Genomic DNA, 18816 nt, shown 5'->3' with positions numbered 1-18816 from the left:
CAGCAACACACAAGCCGCCACAGTATGACAGACTGACAGATGGGTGGTGGGCCTGGCACATAGTAAGCACTAAATAAGTGAGAGCCCCATGTATTGTTTTTTTGTTTTAATGTAATAAAACAGACCTGAGTTTGAGTCCCAGCCCCACCACTGACTAGCTATGTTATCTTTGTGAAAGACATTTCACCTCTCTGAAACTCAGTCTCTTCATCTGTAAAATGGGACAGTAATACCTAGGTAGGAGATTTCTGTGTTGGTTAGGATAGGCTGTAGTCTAATAGATCTAATATTGCAATGCTTAGTACAGTAGTTTATTTCTTGTTGGTGCAAAGAAGAACCCATGTGTGGGACTGTCTACAACCTGGCTCCTGAGGGCCAGATTTGCTACTGCGTTGTATAGCATAGCAGGGGCAGCAACCTTTGCACAGTACTTTACAGTTTGTATGAAGAAAGGTAGTGGTGATTCCTCCTGCCTTTGTCTCCCCACAGTGTGATGCACACACCTGAGACATGGAACTTGTTGCCGCTACGTCCTGTTGTGTTTATGTGCCACCTGGCTACCCTCCCACCTGCCCCAACCCCCTAGAATTGGAGCTCTGCAGCAGGCAGGGATGAATTCACCATGTGTCTTCCTTGCTCAGCCTGGGACAGGCCCAGGGTGGGTGCTGGCTCTGTGTCTGCTGGCCAGACTGCAGTAGGGAGGTAACTGTCTGACTGCCTGTCCTTCTTGGCTCTTGCAGATGGGAGGAGGAGCTCGCCAAGCGCATGAATCTGCAGACCATGGTGGACACGCTCCAGGAGGTAAGAGCCTTCAGAGGTCCTGACCAGAAGAAACACGAGAGAGACCCCTGTGGTCAAGGGGCACAGACTTCATGGGGCAAAGCCAGGAGTCGATTCCCAGCCCATTGTCTACCTCTACACTACCTCCTGGTACCTCAGCCTCTCCCCTATGGAGCCAAGAGGCTGTTTCCTCTCCCCCTACTTTGGAGCTGGGAGTGGACAGCACAATGTTGCAGAAAAGCTCATATATGGGAGTTGGGACACCTAAGTCCAAGTCCCAGGGCTGCCCCCAGCTTGCTGGATGACTTGAACCTGAATACCTGGGAGAGCGGGTGGGCATGTCAACAGGTGGGCACCCGGCCAGAGCGGACTCTCCACAGCAGGCATTGAGGACCCTCTTCTTGCTGCTCTAGCCTGGCAGGTCTGCATCTGGGCTCTGCTGCTTACCCACCTGTGGTGTGCCCTGAGCAGCTCGCTTCATCTTGTCAGCCTCTGTTTCCTCTCAAATGGGAATAAGAGTGGCGATTCCATGAGAAGGCATGAAAAGATCTTGTCAAACACTTTTTAAAAAATTATCTTTTGATATTTTAAGCATTAATCTTCTTAAAAAATTCAAGATAGATTCAAGTAATATAGAGGAGTAGGAGGAAAAGAGCAAATGTTTTCCTGAATAATAAAAATACCTCTAAAAAAACGCTCGGGGTCAAATATTTGGAAAACACAGAAAAACACAGGGAAGAAAATAAAAATGACCTCTAGTGCCACCCTTCCACAGTTGCTGAATTGGTATGTAAGCCTCCAGCCTTTTCTCCACGGACACACACCCACCCTAGATGCGTGTGTTAGGTGAAAACACATGACGGTGCCGTTTTCTGAGATCACAAGTGGTCAAATGCAGGCAATTTCACGTCAGCCAGCTTAAAATTTTAACATACTGGCGTCAGTTGTTTCGTGAACCTACTCTTTTCCTCTTAGTATCTGCCATGGATTTTTCCATGCAATAAATAGTCCTTTGAAAAGTGTTTTTGGCTGAGTGGTGCCCCGTAGTCAGCAGAGTCCAGTGGGAAGCCAGGCTGGGAGGAGGCCTGGGCACCCTGTTCCCAGGCATGTAGGTGCCCAGCTTGGTTGGACATCAGGCGTCTAGGGCTTGGACCCAGGTGTCCAGCCCCCCCTGCCTTCAGGGTGCCCGACCTCCCTAAGGCCTCCCATCTCCATCCCTGCAGGCGGCACAAGAGGCCGAGGCCATCCAGGAGGAGATGAACGAGAAGATCGAGCGGCTCAAAGCTGAGCTGGTGGTGTTTAAGGGGCTCATGAGTGACGTAAGTGCCACCGACTGCCACCCCAGGCGTCATGAACCCTCCACCCCCATCATGCAAAATGCTTCGTTCACTCTGAGGCGGCCGGAGCTCGGCTTCTAGTTAGAATCCTGGCTGTTGCATTTGACCGTGAGGATGACGGATGCATCGGAGACCAGGCGCCCTCCTCTCGCCTCCCCCCCGCCCCCACTTCCGCTTCCCCTCGGTCTGAGTAGAGATGCATTAATCTGCCGCTTAACCCATCCCACCCTCCCCAGGGCTCCTCTGACGGTCTGTGTGTGTTTCGGTCGGACTCCTTCCCAGCTTGCCACTGTTGAGGGCAGGTGGTGATTACAGCCCGCTTGTCTGGGCATAAGAGGGGGACTGGCAGGCTGGGGCCCACTGAAGGGGTGAGGGAGACCCCAGGTCCAGCCTCTGCAGCCTAAGAGGCTCTAGGCCCAGCTGCCTCCAGCAGTTTTGCTTTGGTGCATCAAGAGGGGACAGCGTGTGTCCTTTTGACACTCCAGGGCCCCTCTGAGTAATGATAGTGGTGGTGGGGGTGGGGAGGCTGCCAGCAGTGAAGACCTCCTTCCTGCCGGGGACCTGGGTTTCCTGCTGCCTTCACTCAGTGGGCAGGCAGAAAGGAGAAGGAGCTGGGGTGACTCAGCCTGGCTTGGTTCCTGGTGCTGAGGCACCACAGGGCTGGGTGTGATTAGAAGGAAACTCCCCAGGTGGAGGCCACCTGGCTTCCCCTCAGTTGGATGGAGGGGAACCCTCCCATCCTAGCGACCCCCTGCCTTCTGCTGTGGGTGGAATCCAGGAGAGAGAGCTGCCTCGGCAGGGGCCCCTGTGTGGAGACAGGTTGGGAAAAGAGGGCAGCCTTTCAACAGTGTGAGTTGTCTTTCTTTTTTCTTTGCTTTAACATCCTGACTCTCTGCAGAGAGGATGCCTTCCAGCCCTAGGGAGACCAGCAAACACTGGGCGCCAAAGCCCTTAACCCCCAAGGCCTCTCCCCACCCCGCCCCAGCCTGAGCAGCGTTGACCCAGCCCTTCACTTCAGGAAAAGCTCAGGGTCCCTTGGACTCTGCGGGCTGCCCACCCCTTCATCCTTGCTCCACTCCCTGCTCACATAACCCCCTGCTGTCCTCCCTGCAGCCCATGACAGACCTGGACACAAAGATCCAAGAAAAGGCCATGAAGGTGGACATGGACATCTGCCGCCGAATCGATATCACAGCCAAGCTGTGCGATGTCGCACAGCAGCGGAACTCGGAAGACGTGTCCAAGATCTTCCAGGTGAATAGGGCCACCCTGCTCACCATTGCCCACCTGCCCGCCACTCCCCCTCCCAGAGCAGCCCTGGCCTCCACTCCTGCCTGGCCAGCCCTTTATTCCCCGACGCCCCGCTCACTTCCCTTCCCCAAGAGGTAGCATTTATCCCCCTTTGGCCTCCCCTGGAGAACATAAAACCAGGGAACGTAGAACCCCCAGAGAGCGTAGACCCTGTGACTCCGTGATCTAGTCTGACTGCTTCATCCTGTGGCCATGGAGACTGAGGCCCAGAGGGGTTGACGTGACGTGTATACTCCAGGAGAGAAGTGGCAGAGCCGAGACTAGAACTCAGGTCTCATGACCCTCCAATTCGTTCCACTGCCCCACACTATGCCTCTGCTCTGCCTCAGGCCCCTTCCTCTGTGTGCTAGAACTGGGCGTCATCCCCCTAGGTGGGGAGCCCTAGCCAAAGTGTGGGGACAACTGGGTGAGCTGGCCTGAGCCCTGCCAGGTGACCTCAGAATTCCAAAGAGGAGCTGTTCGCGTTGAACTATTTTTGTTCCCACTAAGAATCTCTCCATTCTCCCCAACCTAATGTGAAAGTATGTGTGCTCCTGAGAGAAGGTCTGTCCTCCCAGTACAGCTGACCAAAGAGCACATGTTATTCTCGGAAGGCTGCTTCTTGTGTTTTGGGTTGTGGTCTGGCTTTTGCTTGAGCTCAGGGCCATACAGTCTGTGGTTGCTTTAAGTGTGTGACCTTGGACATAGCTGGGCAAGATGTGGGCTTTTCCGCGGCCCTTTCTCCTCTCTGTGCCTTCTCGCTATGCCCCTGCTGGGAAGCAGGAGACCAATTCAGCAGTGTCGTTTGCGTGTATCTTGTCTGCTTGGAGCGGAAGCTTGGTGTTCCTCGGGCTGCTGCCCATTGCCTTTGCATGTGAGCAAGAGGTCTCTGGGAAGCATAAAGCGGTCTTGGCCTCTGTGAGGGATTCACCGTCTCTCCGGCTGGCTCTGAGACATCCCAGGTGGCTCTGCAGCCTGGTCTGGCCTGTTCTTCTCCCCAGATTGTGGGGCTGTTTCTCTGATGAGCCCAGCCAGCAGGCCTCCTAGGGCAGGGGAAGGGTCCAGGCCGTCCATGTCCTCCATCCTGCATGCCCCCCCACCTCACGCTTCCCGCTAACACCGCCTGCTTCGTAGCGGACCTGTGCATCTTTCCTGCCAGTGGTTGGCCCAGCCGCGCTCCATCTGCGTGTGGGATGCCGGCTCCCTCCTCAGTGGCCCGCCCCCACCTCCATCCCAGCAGAGCCTCCCAGTTACCTTGATCTCTTCCTTTCCGGTTCAGGTGGTCCCCAAAAAGAAAGAGCGGAAGGTGGCTTCAGACGATGACATCTCCGAGCAGGACGGAGAGGTGAACCGGTTCTCAGACGATGAAGTCGGCTCCATGAACATCACAGATGAGATGAAGCGCATGTTCAATCAGCTGTGAGTGCTCCCACCCAGCACTGTGGGGCTCCTTGCCAATCCCCCCAATCTCGATCGCTAAGGCAGGGGCAGCAACTGGTGGGCTGGGCTGCTAGGAGGCCACGGGTGTGTTTGTTTCGTCAGCACGGTGCTTTCAAAGAACTGGGGTTCATTTTCAACATTTAGAATTTGGAGAATTTCACATTCGCAGTCTCTCTTGAAAAGTTGAGTCCATTGGGCCCCACAGCATGGTGGCCAGGAGCTGGTTATTGGCAGCTGCCTCCAGGCACAGCAGGTGCTTTTCAGATTTCCATAGCTCTTCATGTTACCTGTCTCCCTCTCTCTTTCCTTTCCCTTGGAGCACTTCCTCCAGGGCAGTGGACAGACAGAATGGAGGTGGGAGGAGGGAGTTGCTTCAGCTGTTCTCTCCCATGAGAAGAAGGGGCTGGGCTGTCCCCTCCCTGGCCATGTTCAGAAGTTTCTGTGTCTGGTGACTTCATGAATCCAGAAAGGGTCAAGTTATTCAGAGTTGCTACAAGACTCATTGTGACTCCGTGTGTGTCAGAGTAGAATTGTGCTCCATAGGGTTTTCAGTGGCTGATTTTTTGGAAGTAGGTCGCCAGGCCTTTATTCTGAGGCGCCTCTAGGTGGACTGAAACCTCCAACCTTTCGGTTAGCAGCCGAGTGCATTAACTATTTGTACCACCCAGGGGCAAAGGTCATCTGTGGACTATTTTTCGAGCCTTAGACCCCTCCCTCTAGTTTCCTTGGGGCGGGATGGTTGAGCTGATCCACACCCTGGATGCCACCACACCAGCCAAGGAAGGGGTCCGCCTTTCACTGAGCAGCCTTCGTAGGCATGGTGCTTCCCAGCGTGAGTTCATTGACTCCAGATCACCAACCTAGGAGGTAGGGGTTATCCCCCCACCCCACTTTGTAGATGCAAGAACTGAGCCTCCAAATGGGGAAGCAACTTGACCAAGACCACTCAGCTAATATGCAGCAAAACTAAGATTCTGCCCCAGGCCTATCTGCCTGGCTCTCTCACTTCGTAGTGCTGCCCGGGCCGAGTCTGGGCTGGGTATGGTCGGGGTTGTGTGCATTTCTTCCCACTCCAAGTTCAGTGATATCATGTTAGCTGCTTAAAATTGGCCATGGTGGGAAATAACAAATGCTACAGATCAGGGTCTCCCCTGTCCCCCACCCCAGGAGCTGGTTTACCAGAACATCACTGGGTATGGATATACCTGGGGCAGGGATGGCAGTGTGGCCTTGGCTTATTCAGTGCCATGCTCTGAATCCTGACCCATCTTTAACTATAATTCATATTCTGCCCTAAAATGAGGAGGCAGAGAGAAGAGGTGCAGCTGCTGGCATTGGGTGACTTGCCTAAAGGCCATGAGTCAAAGGAGAGGGCTGGGACTGGTCTGTGGGGTCCCCCTTTCCCCCAGGCCCACCAGACTGCTCTTGCCTGCTCTGTCTCTGAGTCCCTCACAGTCAGGTACCTGAATCTGGAGAACTCAGCTTTTCCCCAGGCCTCCATTCTTCCTACCCCTCATTCCTGCATTAGGGGCTAAGCGAGCTTTCTGGCCTGGGTCCCTTCCCTGCAGTCCTGGTTTCCAACAGCATAGGTTTGCACCCTTGGCTCTGATGAGCCCTGACAACACCTCCTAGAACCCTTCAGAGGGGCCCACTCCTGTCAGCAGGTACCCTGACATCGTATTCATTTCAAATGCCAGGCAGGCGCCTCTACTGCAAAGCTTTAGCATTATAGAGTCCAAAGATCTCTCGGTTCAACTCCTTCCTTGTACTAAGGCTCAGAAAGGGTGATGATGTGCCCAAGGGTGCACAGGCCTTTGTGACAGAGGTATGCCCCCGACTCTTGGTCCACTGCTCTATCCTCTACAGCAGTGTCTTCATGCTTGGAAGAGATGTCCCTCTTCTGCCTCCTCTGCACACCGTCCCTGCCCTGGTCCCTTTGCCAGCTGAGCCCAGCTGACTCTTTGGGACACCAGCAGGTGTGGGCCGGAGTAGGAACCTGGGCGCCATGAGAGTTCCTTTGCCTGAGACTTCCTTGTACTCACCAACCCCTTGAAACAGAACTGAGATGGGGAGCTGTAGTTAGGTGGTTGGCTATTTGAAGGTGATGTAGAGACCCCCAGACTCTTGATTCATCTTTCAGTATCGCCCTAAAATCTCATATTCTCATTTTTTGCTAATGATCAAAGAGGGGCTTTTGAAAAGGACCATTGGTTGGGTCTAGATTTTCCCTAGGCATCCCTGAGCCTAAGATAGGCTTGTGTGACCCCAGGGACCCGAAGCTGGGTTAGTTTGGTGCAGTGAATGGGCTTCTCTGAAGAAATCCTTGCCCTGCATTTTTATAAAGTCACCAGAGAATCCCTAAGCAAAGAGCACATCCCAAGAGAGCCGAGTGCAGAGAGCTCCGGGGTGCACCTTCACTGGCAGATGCGCCTGGGAGTAGGAAAGAGTGTTCAGCCCACAGTCTAGCTAAGAGCACATGCTGCAAAAACAGGTGCCTGTGTGTTGACTGGTCTGAAATGAGTCAATATCCAATTAGATTTATCTGGTTGTAAAGATGCCTAAGTTTAAAAAAAAAAATTCACCTGTCAGACACACACTCGCCTTGCCGCAGTGTCAGCCGAGGCCCTGCTGGCCCCACCCTGGGCGGGGCCCTGGCCTCTCCCCCAACATCTTCACTTGCTATAGGCTGAGACCCAGAGAGACTGCCCCTGGCCAGTTCTCAGAAGCTTTTTGAATAATGCACCCATGTTAGAACTGTGTTTCGTTTTGATCAAAGTTGGTTACTTGGGATTCAGATCAAGGAGAAGAGGAGGAATTTGCTACTTTCTCTGCCCCTGGCCAGCTGGCACTTCCCCTCCACCCTGCCCTACAGTCTTAGCAAGGGAGGAGGCCCTCTTCCAGCCCCTCCTCTTGTCCATCTTCCTGTACTTTGCCTCAGCTGTGGTTTCCGTCAGACCCCAGACGCTGGAAAGGAAGTGAAGTCAGGAGTCGAGTATGTGATGCGGTGATGATTGGACCCCAGGGACTCAGGCTCTGGCTAGCAGTGGCCAGCAGCGCCTCTCCTCGCCCGGCAGCCCCGGGCTCTGGTTCCTGGACTCACAGAGCCACCTACAGGCTCAAGCAGGAACTACTTTTTTGCAGGGAACCAGAGTGGCCTGACCCTAGGGAACGCTCTAGGCAGCTTCTTACCAGAAGTTTTTCTTGGGCTCTGCCCATTGGCTCCCAGTCTGATTCTTTGTCTGACTGTTGGGAGTAATGCCCTGGAGGATCTAGGAAGGAGTTGAGGGAGGCAACAGGGAGAGCTCTGGGATGGGAATCTGGAGACTCAGGATCCATGCCCTCCCCTGGCACTGACTTATTGGGTCAAGTGATTTAACCCTCCCATCTGTGTTTTTTTTTTTATCTGTGTAGGACCAAGTGATCCTCAAGGTCCCTTCCAATGGGGGTAACCAGTGTGTCTTGAGAAACCCTTCAGTCCCAAGCAAACCTGTGTGGTTGGTCATCCTGCTTTTAGTTCTAATGAATAGTTGTCACTGTGTGCTGTCAAGTTGATTCATAGCGACCCTATATGACAGAGTAGAACTCATAGTGACCCTATATGAGAAAGTAGAACTGCCCCATAAGATTTCCCAGGCTGTAACCTTTATAGGTAAGAGTTCGGTGGTTCAAACCCACCAGTGACTCCATGGAAGAAAAGACCTGGTAATCTGCTCCCTAAAAGATCATATAGCTTCGGAAACCCCTATGGGGCAGTTTTACTGCATCATAGAGGGTCACTATGAGTTGGAATCAACTTGACCGCACACAGCAACAATAACAACAGCCTTTACAGGAGCAGATCGCCAGGTCTTTTCTCCACTGGTGGGTTCGAACCGTTGACCTTTCAGTTAGCAGCTGAGTGCTTAACCATTGTGCCACCTGGGCTCCTAATGAAAAAGGAGGCCCTGAAGTCATGCAGGCTTTGAATTCAAATCCAGTGCCCGACATGTATTGGTCAAGAAGGTCACCTAACCCTTTGAGCCTCAGTTTCCTTATCTGTAAAACGGGAATAATAATTATGTTTACCTCATAAGATTGTTGTGAGGATGAAACTAATTGCATTTTAATATAAGCTTAGTAGTCCAGTGCCCCCCACATAGTGGGTGCTTATTGATGTTATGATGAGAGATAAAAAGCCGCAGAAACAGACCTGGTTTGGGGCCCCAGCTTCTGCTACTTGCTAGCTGTGTGACTTAAGACATGTGAGTTATTCTGAAGCGCAATTTCCTTGTCCATAAAACAGCAACCTTTCCAAGTTGCCAAGAAGATTATGTAAATCATTTTGGTCAAGGAGGGTCTCAGGAAATAGCTGTGAAATGAATGAAAAAAAAAATAACAGGATGAGACTTGGGGAAAATATTTTCAGTCTCCACTAATTAAAATCTGGCATTTTTAAAATGTACATTTTAAATATACAAATAATACATAAATATATTCTGCGTTTTAAAAGTTAAACTCTGTGGATAAGGCGAATGTTCCTTTGGCTACCACCCTGTCTTTTTTTTTTAGTAGAGTCTCTATGAGTCAGAATTGACTCTATGGCAATGGTTTTAGTTTTTTTTTTTAATTATGCTTTAGGTGTACGTTTACAGCCCAAGTTAATTTCTCATGCAAAAATGTATACACACATTGTTATGTGACCCTAGTTGCACTCTCCACAATGTGACAGCACATGCCCCCGTCCACCCCAGTTTCCCGTATCCATTCAACCAGCTCCTATTCTTTTCTGTCCTCACATCCCACCTCCCACCAGGAGCCACCCATTTAGTCTTGTTTATCCACTTGAACTAAGAAGCACACTCCTCACGAGCATCATTTTTTGTTTTATAGTCCAGTCTAATCTTTGTGTGAAGAGTTGGCTTTGGGAATGGTCTTAGTTCTGGGTTAACAGAGAGCCTTGGAGCCATGTCTTCTGGGGTTCCTGTAGTCTCAGTCAGACCGTTAAGTCTGGGCTTTTTACAAGAATTTGAGTTCTGCACCCCACTTTTCTCCCGCTCCATCAGGGACTCTCTGTTGTGTTCTCTGTCAGGGCAGTCATTTGTGGTAGCTGGGCACCATCTAGTTCTTCTGGTCTCAGGCTAATGGAGTCTCTGGTATAAATATTAGCCTTTTTGTCTCTTGGCCTAATATTTTCCTTGTGTCTTTGGTGTATTTCATTCTCCTTTGCTCCAGTACCACATCTTTTTTTGCATTTGCCTCTTCCGCCACCCCACATATGGGTCCCTGGGAGCCTGGGCATCTGTTCAGTCATGTCCTCCATGTCACTCCCATAGGCGGGAGACCTTTGATTTTGACGACGACTGTGACAGCCTGACATGGGAAGAGAATGAAGACACATTGCTGCTCTGGGAGGATTTCACCAACTGCAATCCCACCATTGACCTGCAGAGGGAGGTAAGCCCAAGGCCTGGCTTCCCAGAGGCTGAGGTGGGGCCTGGAGGGCCCATCCTCCTGGGGGCTCTCACCTAGGATCTCCTTCCAATTATCCCTCAGCCCTGTTCTTTCTCGGTGGCCCCCAACACCCATCTAAATCATCCCCTTTGTTCTGTTTCCCCAGCAGGAGGAACACTTGGGCAACTTGATCCACGAGACAGAATCCTTCTTCAAGACGAGAGACAAGGAGTACCAGGAAACGATAGGCCAGATTGAGGTGAGGGCTCAGTCTGCAGAGCCCATGAGGGAGGTTCGACTGAAAGCCACATGATTGAGACCCCTGGTGATTAAGTGCCTACGTGGGCAGGGGCAATAGGGTGGGGAAAGCACAGGATTGGGATCAGGAGGCTTACTGTTTCCCTGCCTGGCTCTAGGCAATTCACACCATTCTTAGGGCCTCAGTTTCCTAATCTGTAAAGTGGGGGTTGGCAATCACTGCCTGCCCCAGAGAGGTTTTTTTTTTTTTTAATTTGTTTGAGATGGTAGTTAGTGATACCAAGTGATGCTAGGCATTGAGGAAACCCTTTACAAGTACATCCTCCCTAGTTACCTTACCACCACCCCATGTGTAGGTGCTGTGCCACCCATTTTACAGAGGAGGAGATGAGGCTAAAAGAGACCAAATGACTTACCCAAGGCCTCACCACTGGGAAGCAGAATTCAAGCCCAATTCTCTCTGGCCCCAGAGCCTGTGCACTTGACTATTTGTAAAGATTAAAGCCTAGGAAACCCTAATAGCAACGAGAATCATTGCATTGTCATACTGAAGAAAGAGGAGAAGGGTGAGAAACATGAAAGAGACTTAAGGACTTTTACAATCCAGTCCATATAAAAGAGTGCAGAAATGCTGAGGCTGGTGGAATTATCAGAGCTGGGTGGGGCTTATCAAGGAAGGTGTCCCTGGGGTTGCTAACCAACCATTCCCTTTGACCAGAAGCAGTTCCAGAGGATATGGGCGAGTATGCAGAGAACAGAGTGATGGGTCCAGAGGCCCAGGGAGGTTGAAGCCCTTGAGGCTGGGTCCCAAGGGCACAGCAGTGGTGGCATTGATGGTGCTACCACTGAGGAAGTGAGAAGGGAAGATGCCGAGGGTTCTGACATGCCCTCACCCTTATCCCACGTGGCTTCCCCTCAGCTGGAGCTGGCCACAGCCAAGAGTGACATGAACCGACACTTGCACGAGTACATGGAGATGTGTAGCATGAAGCGGGGCCTGGATGTGCAGATGGAGACCTGTCGCCGGCTCATCAAAGGCTCTGCAGAGAGGTACTGGCCCTGCCTGTCCCAGGGACTCAGCAATTGGGTGTTTGAGGGAAATTGGTGGAGCTGGAACTTACAGCCTGGTCAATTTCACCTATCCAGCCCATTCTCCATCCATCCATCCATCCATCCATCCATCCATCCATCCATCCATCCATCCATCCATCCATCCATCCACCCACCCACCCACCCACCCACCCACCCATCCATCCATCCATCCATCCAATGAATATTAGAGTACCTAGTATGTGCTAGATGTCTTTCATATCTAATCTCATGTAGCTACCACAACGAACCCACCCTGCTCCCCCCATCGATTCAGCAATACTTGTTGAAGGCCTATTATGTGCAAGACCATGGGAATAGAGTGCTGAACAAAACAGTCACAGCCCCTGCCCTCATGGCACTTACACGCCGTTTTCTGCTGACTTGGGGAGTGGAGGAAGTGGGCAGGGCACTGTAGGAAGCAATTTCCCTTTCTTTCCCATCTTCCAACCCAGAGCTGGCTGGGTCTGTCCTCTAGAGACTGGGAAGTACAAAGCACCTTTTGTTTTCTGGGAGACACAAAAACAAAGACAGAGCCCCTGCCTTCAAGAACATGCAGCCTTACTGGGGAGACAGTCTCGTAATAAAATGAGAGAATGCATGTAAAATGCTTGGCACAAAGCACAAGGTAGATGTTAACTGTAGTTGTTTTTCTTACCGTAACTATATTACTGTGTTTGTGGTTCAAGGCTGTGGTTCAGACTATGAAAGAGGGAGAGACAGCTCCGTGGGAAGCAGCGCGTGCAAGGCCCTCACTTAACACATCATACCTTTAACTCATTTAATGTCCCAGAACCCACTGTATTATCTCTATTATTCAGATGGAGGAGCTGACACTTAGGCAGGTTAAGTAAATTGTCCAAGGACCCTCAGCTCATCAGCCACAGAGCCAAAATTCAAGCCTGCCTGTATGGCCTCCCTTTGAGTTGAAGTTAATTGGGGTTTACTGAGCACCTAGTGTATACCCAGGAGTCCTGGTGGCACAACAGCTAAGCACTCAGCTGCTAATAAAAAGGTCAACAGTTCAAAGCGGCCAGTGGCAATGTGGGAGAAAAGACCTGGCAATCTGCTCCTGTAAAAATTACAGACTAGGAAACCCTATGAGGCAGCTCTACTCTGTCCTGTAGGGTTGCTATGAGTCAGAATTGATTCCATGGCACACAGCAACAACAGTATGTACCGAGACCTGTGTTAGGTGATGGGAGGGTAAGAACCACGTTTAATCCATGGTCCCTGCCCCCAGGGAGCTTTTAGTCTAGAGAAGTCAAAGCACTCAGACCAATTCAAGGCTGGTGAAGGGGCCCCAAGAGGTCTTGAGAGCCATGTTCAACACAAAAACGTAGAAAATTCTGAGGAAAGCAGAGATCGGGCAGGGTCTCAGAGTAGGGTCTCCCTCTGAGGTGAGATGTTACGGGAGTGGCCACTCAGCCTTCCCGGCTCCTTGAATCCTTCAGAAATCCCCAGCCTGCTCTCTGAGTATCCCCATTCTCTTTGCCTTCCAGAAATTCCCCATCCCCCAGCTCCATGGCCAGCAGCGACTCAGGAAGTACAGACGAGATCCAGGATGAGTTTGAGCGGGAGGCGGATGTGGAGCCCATGGTCAGCTGATGACTGAGGCCCTAAGTGCCTGGTGGTGTTGGAGATGGGGCCCTTCCCCCTGCCCCCATGGGGTCACGAAGGCTCCACACAGACTTCCTACGTCCTCCCTTCTCTGGAGGCCCCGAGGGACTGCTGCTTCCTTCCTTCCTTCCACACTCCCCACCACCAACCAGTGCCCCTTCTCCATCCTTCCACCCAAGGAATGGTGCTGTCAATTTCTATTGTTCTCCACATCACAAATGCAGACTTCTGTCCGGATGATGCAGTGTTAACTGTGCCTTTTCCCTTAAGCTGAGCCACTTTGAGCTCCAAAGAATTATTCCTAGCAGGTGTTTTTATACAAAACTCTAAGGTGAGGGCAGGGCCCCTGGGCATGATATAATGTGGTTTTCTACCCTCCCACCTGCTCATCTGATTGGCCATGAGCTCTGCCCTCCCTTCTTCTACCTGCCAGCACTGACTGAATTGGGGCTTGGGGTAGTCAGTCTCCCCCAGGAAGGAGCTGTTTGTCTCTGCAACCTTTCCAGGTCTGGGTGGGGGCCTCCCAAATGTTTCTCACTCACCGAAAGAGAGAAAGATGGAAGAAGGGAGCAAAAACACATTTTTATTTTCTTTTTGGATCGAGTGGCAAAGTGAAGGGATGAGGCACTGTGCGGGGAGGTGGAGCCTCACTGTGTTTAAACTACTATGCAAAAAAAAACAAAACAAACAAAAAAAGCAGCTTGCCTTATTTCATTGTGGAAGGTGGGCCCTTTCCTGGACCCATGGTTTCCCCCTGGAGCTGGGAGGGAGGCAGAAGCGAGGGCCACCTCTCTTCCAGCCTCTGAGGGTGAGCACTGTCTTGGGAGGGGAGGTTGGTCCAGGTTGGTAGCTAGGCCTGGGCTCCTGAAAGATCCTCAGCCCACCTGACTGCTTGCTTGCTTTGGGACCTCACTGGTTTGGGAGGATCTTTTATTGCCCTGGTGACTTGATGCTCTTTCCCCCTTCTCCAGCCAGCTCCAAGATATTATAGGCCTGTGGTTTCTCTGTGATAAAGTCTGAAGGGGGCCAGGCCTGGTATCCTCCCCCTTTCACAGTGGAGCTCTGGTTAGTATTGGCCTGCTGCCATCTTGGTTCTCCACTGTCCCCAAGTTGCCTGCTGTTTGGCCACTGGCAGGAAAGAGGCATTGGAAAGGGGAAGGGAGGGAGGCAGTGAGGGCTGCTGGCAGATTGGAGGTGGCAGGATTAGAAGCCTGAGTGAGGACCATCCTCTGTCCCACTCATGAACATACATAAGCCTCTTTCTATAATTCACTGACTAACCAGTCGGGGAGTTCATCTGAGCCAATAGCTCCCCAAGACTTGAGTGGCCCGTAGTTGCAGGGCACTGTATTGAGACCACCGCCAGATCTTAGCTTGGAGCTGGCCTAGCAGCCTTTTTTTTTTTTTTTTCTGTTTGTACCCACTACAGTGGTGTGGGAGCCCTGGTGGCAGAGTGGTTAATTGATATGGCTGCTAACCAAAAGGCTGGCAGTTCAGATCCACCAGCAGCTCCTTGGAAACCCTATCGGGCAGTTCTACTCCATCCTATAGGGTCTCTATGAATCAGTTTGGTGTCTTTTTTTTTGACAGTGGTGTGATGGCTGATTTTTGCTTTCGTTGGCCCAGGAGTGCCCCCTGGAGGTCAAAAGAGTAAAATGTGCCCAAAGACCAGAACTTCATACCCGCTTCCTGTGTCTGGAGGCAGAGGAGGGAGCTCTGGCTTTGGGTGGGATTGTGGCCCCTGTATTTCCTCCCCAGGGCACCAGCAACCTTAAAGGGCCTCCTCTCTCCTCCGTTTCCCCTCTCTGTTTTGCAGTCTTTACCATTGTACATAATATTCATATTATATATACGTATATGTATATGGAAAGAGAGCGTGAGAGTGTATTAGTGACTATGTGTAATTTATCAGACCTTGGTGGCCTTTATCATGAGTTTTTTCCTTTCTTTTGTTTTTTTTGTTGTTGGGGGAATACCCTACTGGTTCCCTGTGGCAGCCTGGCCAAGAGGCTTCCTTTCCCAGCATCTCTTATTAGCCAAACAGTCCTTTGATAGGTACTTGGAGGGATGGTGGTTTTGAAGCAGAGACTGCCCCTCCTCTTCTCCTCACCGGCCCTCCTTCTAAAGGTTACAGGGTTCAAACATACCTTATTATTATTATTGTTGTTATTGTTATTTTTATTTTAACCAAAGGTTATCAGAGCCAGTTGGGCTTGGACCTCAGCTGCTGAAAAGATTTTCCGTTTCCCCGAGGACAGGACACTGGCCAAACCTCTGTGGGTCTCCTTTGTCCAGGGCTGAGAGGGGTGTTGAATGGCATGGTTTGGGGGTTAGGTAGGCAGCATGGAAGCCAGCCCTGGGTTGTTCCTCAAGGTGTTGGGAGGGTGACAGACATATCTTTAGAGTTAAGGCAGTAAAGTAATAGTGTAAGTATTTGAGGGTAATGAAGGTTACGGTGGTGACTGGTGTCTGGTGTATTATTTTTGCTTTCCCCCTTATATACATAGGTCATTTGTCTTTGGAGATTAGGGTGCTGTGAATTTGTCTAGAGAGTATGGAGATGGCAGGAGCTGGAGAGAGATGGTGGTCAGAGAGCTCCTTTCTGCTGGTTTCCAATAGCTGCTCTCCACTTGGGGGCAGGTGAATGGGGGAAAGGACAGCAATGGTGTAGTCAACCTGCCTCCTGGGCTGGTTCCTGGGTCTTGGCGTGGCTGCCTCCCTCCCCACCAAGTTCTTTTTTGAGTTAGTTGCCAGTGGGCCCTGCTTATCCCCTCGCCATGAGCCCACAGCTTGCCAAGAAAGACCCCAATGCTCACTGGGGCAGCTCCAGGCCAGGTTGGCACAACCTGGTGTGTCCTTTGTAAAGCTGTATATACTTAATTTTGGTTTTCTATTTCTAAGCCCAGTGTCATATTGACATTGGTATTTTAGAATTGTTCTCAGATGGGCTCTCCTTTGCTGCCCTCTCTCACTCTCCTATTTTTGGGGGGTTTATAAAAAGAGAGGATTGGGAAGGGGCAGGGAGAGTAGCTTCCTTTTGGCTCCCTGGTTGTGGAACACACACACACACAGACACACATATAAACACATTCCCATGAGACTTGAAACAGGGGAAAAATATTATCAGCAAACAAAGACATTTTGTTTTCTTGTAGCAAACAGATCTTGAGGTCGCTGAAGAACCAGGCAGAAATTATGTACTCGTGTGTTCATCAGGGACTTAGCTCTGTGGATGTAGCTCAGATCTGTGGGAATCAAACCACTTGGCTTGGGATGGGGGTAGAGGGAGTAGGGTAGGGGTTAATGTAAGGTGTAACTTAAGCTAAATGTAATCTATTTATAAAGCAAGAGACTCTCATCTATTTTTATGAAGGGGAAGATTTTTTAATCTCGGGTAGGCAGTTGTGGTAGCCCAGCATTTTTCTGTGGACAAGATATGCATGTTGCTCCTGGATTGAATATAATCAGCACCCTTCAACCTGTCTTCCCAGCCTCACCGCCTAGCCATCCACAGTGATGAGCGACCTCTGTGGAGTGTAGGATCCATCTCACCCCATTTTCCTCTTCCCTGACCCTCCCACAGCTCCTTGGTCCTGGGAAGTCTTGGGGGGGGTGCTTGTGGGGGTGGGTGGGCAGTGGGGAATTAGGAATTAAGGTGGGGAAGGCTGGGAGCAAGCTTTCTTTCAGAGGGTAGGCTCTGATTAATTACTCTAACTCTGGTTTGCCAAGATCTGTTTCCAAGCCAGTTGTGTTTGGAAGATGGTTGAGAATGTGGCAGTGGGGCTGTGGGTTCAGGTAGCACACAGCTTCCTCTGCGCCTGGGTCTTAGTGGGTTTCAGGTTGTCAGGGAGCTGGGGCAGGAGTGGAAATGCTGGGAGATGCTCAGAGCCCAGCCCTGGCTGTGCCTACTACAGGCCAGGAACTCAGCTGCAGTCCTGGGGTGTATTCCTCCAGGCTGAGGGATGAGGTGCTGGGAGTCTCTCTGGCCTAGGTCATCCACCTTGAGACACTGAGCACTAGTCCTAGAATGGAAAGTCTGGAGGCAGCTGAGTGGGCACAGGTAATAAGGCCACATTCTCTCTGGAAGGGAATTTTCCATGAGTGGAATACTCCAGGGTCAGAGTGGGCTGTGTGCTAGTATTGGACAAATCCCTCAAATCCCCCCTTTTCACTCCTCACAGAAATGAAGTAAAGGCACCCCCCCCCAAGACCCTTGTACGGACATTTGAGCATCTACCTGATTTTAAACCCCATCCAGGGAGACTTTATATCCCGTGATCCCATCCCACCCCACTGTTGCTGTTTGTCTGCCAGCTGGGTCTAGTGTCAAGGGGAAGGGGGAGGGTTTGTACTCACTGAAAGACTACTGATCCTACTGAACACCAACCTGTTTACTGTACTGTTGTAAATATCATGCCCTTTATATCCTGTATATTGGCTTCTTTTAAATAAAGAGAAATGTCTTAGAATTGATGGTGCTTTTTTTTTTAAATTGACGAACATTGTGGGATGGGAGGGGCAAGAGGACTGGGAGCCACATAAACACTGAAACAAACTGATTAGCCAATTAGTTATAAAAAGGAAATCTCACATCACCTGTTACACTTATAGCTCACAATGAATTCTTTGGAAGGAGACAGAGCAGGGATTATTACACACATTTTACAGAAGAGAGGGCCAGGTAGAGCACAGGCTGAAAGGTGGCATAGCCTGGTTTGGTACTGAGGTCCTGTTAGCCACCAAGTCCCGGCATCTTAAACCCCCACACAGTACCCAGGAGAGGCTCTGGGTTTTTCCTGTTAATGGCCAAATTCAGGACGACATTGCCCCATCCGAACTGGACCTACTTGACTAGGGTCTTCCAAGGACGAGGAGAAACAGCCACTGCCCATTCCAGTTTGTTTTTTGCCATCTCTAAGATATGCACTCATGTAGTTTCCCTTTCTTACTCGTCACTCTTTGAATGTTCCAGTTCCACAAAGTTTCCTAAATGATGTGATCTTCTGGAAGAAAAGGAGTGGCATGAGATGGTGGGCATTTTGAGGAGGGCCAACAAAAACGAGGGAAACCTTCAATGAGGTGGATTGACGCAATAGCCTCAACATGGACTCAGTCATACCAACGATCATTAAGATGGCCCAGGACCTGCAACAGTTTATCCTGTTATACAGAAGTTCTCCAGGAGTCACAGCCACTTCCGTGGCAGCTAACAATAATTATTAACCGTGTTTTATACATGAGGAAACAGAGGCCTGGGGGGTTATGTCACTCGCCCAGTTACATGGTCATAGGGAAGAACCAGAATCAGCATCAGAACTCTGCCTCATAAGCAGGAACTCGGTTCACGCAGCTTGAGGAAATAGAACCAGATATAACAGTGTGAGAAAGACTATAACAACTTTAGGAACGGAATGGGTCCCTAAGACACCGTCATCAGGAAAGGCTTCAGAACCCGGGACTTATAAATAACGTTCAAGCATTCACCAAGCGAACAATTCCCCATAGAGAAAACACAAATTTTGATCTAGGCGGGGCCGGCGGGGGTGGGGGGTGCAGGGTGTGGGGGGTGGGG

At 50.8% G+C, this 18816-nt stretch overlaps 1 protein-coding gene across 2 annotated transcripts in view; it reads left to right on the top strand.

Annotated features, from left to right (window-relative positions):
* The window catches only part of IFFO2 (intermediate filament family orphan 2), a 53024-nt gene extending 36153 nt beyond the window's left edge, over positions 1-16871 (top strand). The window contains exons 2-9 of one of the 2 annotated variants that reach the window (XM_064281371.1): positions 741-801; positions 2004-2099; positions 3231-3371; positions 4687-4826; positions 10160-10280; positions 10447-10536; positions 11455-11585; positions 13127-16871. In XM_064281371.1, coding sequence (XP_064137441.1) covers positions 741-801; positions 2004-2099; positions 3231-3371; positions 4687-4826; positions 10160-10280; positions 10447-10536; positions 11455-11585; positions 13127-13232 — 886 coding nt within the window. In that variant the 3' untranslated portion in view covers positions 13233-16871. Of the gene's footprint in view, positions 1-740; positions 802-2003; positions 2100-3230; positions 3372-4686; positions 4827-10159; positions 10281-10443; positions 10537-11454; positions 11586-13126 lie in introns of both variants that reach the window. The other variant, XM_003413437.4, reaches the window with a different exon arrangement.
* Positions 16872-18816: the final 1945 nt, after the last annotated feature.

Source organism: Loxodonta africana, chromosome 3 (assembly GCF_030014295.1).
Source record: "Loxodonta africana isolate mLoxAfr1 chromosome 3, mLoxAfr1.hap2, whole genome shotgun sequence".
Taxonomy (NCBI): Eukaryota; Metazoa; Chordata; class Mammalia; order Proboscidea; family Elephantidae; genus Loxodonta; species Loxodonta africana.
Note: the sequence above shows the minus strand (reverse complement) of the source record. Positions and strands in the feature narration are given on the sequence as shown.